We start from the raw sequence: 3,137 nt of genomic DNA, 5'->3' as shown, positions 1-3,137 counted from the left end.
GAGGGAAGAGGGGAGTAGACTGTGAAGAAGCACTTGTAACAAATTAATGTTTCCTTCTCCTACTTACTCTTCACATACCAGGCCCCAGCTAGTGATCATTAACGCTGGGAAATGGAAGATTTTTGCTGAAAGAGGCAGAACATTAGCATTCAGCAAGTATTCAAGCTGAGGGAGGCCCATACAGGAGGAGCTGTCATCTTCAGCCAAGTAACAATGGTTTGTCCTTTCTGTTGTTTCTATCACCTAATTAATATAACAACCACATCATTTAAAGAAACATACCAGATCCAAAGTTATGGAATTCTCCACCCTTAAGTAGCAGAAGTCAGACCTTTTCTTTGACACTCTGTAATAAAGTCCCTTTTCTGAAAAGCCACCTCTCAACTATGTACTATGAACAACCTTACCACATACAGTTGCTTCTCTCAAGAAGTAAGCAGTGCAAAGTGCACCCACAGGATTACTGTGTGTAACATGGCTTGTGAGGCAAGTGCTAACATACAATAAATTATTTATTACTATTATTATGTAGTGGTGAAGGCTAAGCAGCAGATTCAATAAAACATAATTTACTAATTCCTTCTCTGTTTGATGTGCAGGTTAAAGCAATCTGTTTGCAGCCTACTCATCTTTCTGTTACCCCTCCATTTCCCCATATTTCCATTCCTGTCCTCCACAAACTCTGGGAGGACAAAATTCATTTTTCTATTACAAAAATAAAAATAAAAAATAAATTAAAAAAAAAAAATCAAGCAAGCATATTGCCTATGAGTTGCTTTCACATATTGCCAGAGCTGAAGTTTTCATTTGGGGCACAAAGGCTGGCAGTGTCAGGACTAATCAGTTCAGTGACTTGGCCTGAGAGGCAAAGATCTTATTAACAGGTGTGTCAATCTGCTCCTTTCTCAGTATTAATTTTACATAAATATTATCTTTATTTACAGTTTCATTCAAACATCAAAACAAATGCTCATTATTCGAAGGATGCTAACCTAATAAGCAGGTAAAGGCTGCTGAAGAGTTGGCCTTCTACAGAAGCTCTGTGTATACTGGGTGAGTAATTTCTAAAATGAGTAGATTTTGATTTGTTTTTGTTCTGATTTGCTTGTATATGTGAGTTTTACCCTCTCACTTGGTTTATAACTGCCTCAGTTTCCTGAGCTGCTCAACACAGACTAGTCTGGCCCACCAGGCTGTGGTCTACACAGCATCCTTCATAAGGCTTACTGTTTTTAAAATAGCATCTGAGATCATCCAATAGAAAATACTGAAATGTAAAGCATTACCATCACACATCTACTTTAAAAACAAAAAAAAAACCCACAACCTCTTCTCTAATTACTCTCTAAATAACTGATGAAGGTACTGGATAATTGATACACAGTATTGCACGTTTGCACCAAAATACCTGTCAGAATTATTACAAGCTGTTATTTTTCCAGCATTAGAAACAACTCTTACAAAAGTTCAAATTAATAATGGAATTCTATCTTAATGAATTTTTATATAATTAATTCCTAGCAAAAAACAACAGTTTAGTAAGTGCCATGTTTCCCAGACCAGAAGCACAGGCTAGATATCACTGCTAAATCTGTATATGTTTAAAGCAAGACTCGTGATTTAGCTGTCAAACTTCACCAGGAAAGGTTTTCAGCAGAGAGTGGCTGGATCACTTCAACTGAAAACTACCAAAGATTCCGTCCTGTCATGTCAGGAGGAAGGAAGGAAGGAAAACAAAAAACAAACAAAAACTCCTCAAAGATACTGTATTCGATACCACAAACGATGAGTAAGGAAAAGCAAGTCATGCTTTATACATACCTGAAGAGCCCTCCATATTTAGCCAATTGAGATTAAGATAATAATAAAAAAGACAACAATCAGATGATTTAGAATTGTTTACATTTATTGCTGCAAATGTTTTACAATTTACACAGGAATTTGTAAAAATCGTGACATTTGAAGGAAAAACTGTATTAGTCCAAAATAATCACTAGTATAAAGATTTTAACTGCTTTTTAGGTTGGTATACTTGTGAAACCCAGTGTGCAAAATCCAATTCTAAAATGTAGTTTATAACTAGTCTTTAGAGAGTAAGAAGCCTGTTAAAAACAAGTTCAACCAATTATTTTAAAGTTCAAAAAAAAAAATCCTACCAGTGCAATAATTAACAAACAGAAAAAGCCAATTTATGTTATATCTTTAATAGCTACCTGCAAGCTAATTTTCTCCATACTTTTTTTTTTTTTTTTTGGAGAAGTAATGGAACGCTTCTCTAAGGTAATTTTATTTTGCTCACAGAATCACGTAACACTAACATCACCACTTATATACAAAATTAACATAGCAGAATACCAATGGTTTCCTGATCAGGCAATTATGATCGAGCAGACAAACACTGATTTACCACTTCCAATAAATGAGAGTTTTCCAAAGCAGCTGCTACACGTTCTTTATCAGCAAGCTGTTTATTAACTGTACAGAAAAAAATACCACAAGGAACCGGTCAAAATATTGGCATAGGAGGTCTTTTTAGAAGCACTTTACAGTGAGACTAATAGCACAGTGTTGCTGTGGTACTCAGCTACAATAACTCTGCAGATGCTAACTACATCACAAAGTTGTGGTCTAAAGTCAATAACAGCACATTACCAGATCTCAAACCAGCAAGTTATTTATGGTTCAGCAGCAGGAACCTATGCATGTGTACGTGTAACAGGAGAGGAAATTTACCTCCAGCCTCCCCCCTTTTTCTGTGCCCTCCAGGTAAATCAACAACTACTTGAGAGCACAGGCTACCCATGGAAACACTTTAAGATACCAAACATTTCTAAGTTTCATTATTGTACATTCCTGTTCTGTAACATCTCCCAGAAAGGGCTGGTTTATGTAAAGTCCCAGATACCAAACAGCTGATCTGCAGGTGGAGGAATCTAGCTTGTCTCTAATTTTTACATTAATGATAGAAAACCATATAACAGAGCACCAAAACACTTACCTGCGTGCTCAGAGGCATGCGTTCCTGGTGTTATATGAACATCCATCTTAAAAAGCATGGAGAAAGAAAAAGAAGACAAGTCAACAAAACACTGGAAGCTTAAATTATTTTAATAAAGAAAATAACAAAAAACACAACC

The 3,137-nt window shown here is 36.0% G+C and overlaps 2 protein-coding genes across 2 annotated transcripts in view; one reads left to right on the top strand and one right to left on the bottom strand.

Annotated features, from left to right (window-relative positions):
• LOC110404137 (fatty acyl-CoA hydrolase precursor, medium chain-like) overlaps positions 1-3,137 on the top strand; it is an 84,396-nt gene that overhangs the window by 64,804 nt on the left and 16,455 nt on the right. The window contains exons 6-7 of the mRNA XM_021408112.1: positions 82-216; positions 945-1,053. The gene's annotated coding sequence lies outside the window, so the exon portion shown is untranslated. The remainder of the gene's footprint in view (positions 1-81; positions 217-944; positions 1,054-3,137) is intronic.
• The window catches only part of FAM96B (family with sequence similarity 96 member B), a 2,400-nt gene continuing 1,148 nt past the window's right edge, over positions 1,886-3,137 (bottom strand). Inside the window, exons 4-5 of the mRNA XM_021408152.1 lie at positions 2,999-3,044; positions 1,886-2,475 (exon numbers count right to left, since the gene is read on the bottom strand). Of these exons, the coding sequence (XP_021263827.1) occupies positions 2,378-2,475; positions 2,999-3,044 (144 nt within the window). The 3' untranslated portion in view covers positions 1,886-2,377. The remainder of the gene's footprint in view (positions 2,476-2,998; positions 3,045-3,137) is intronic.

This window comes from Numida meleagris, chromosome 10 (genome assembly GCF_002078875.1).
Source record: "Numida meleagris isolate 19003 breed g44 Domestic line chromosome 10, NumMel1.0, whole genome shotgun sequence".
In the NCBI taxonomy this organism is placed as follows: Eukaryota; Metazoa; Chordata; class Aves; order Galliformes; family Numididae; genus Numida; species Numida meleagris.
The sequence above is the reverse complement of the archived record's forward strand: the minus strand, read 5'-3'. Positions and strand labels throughout refer to the sequence as shown.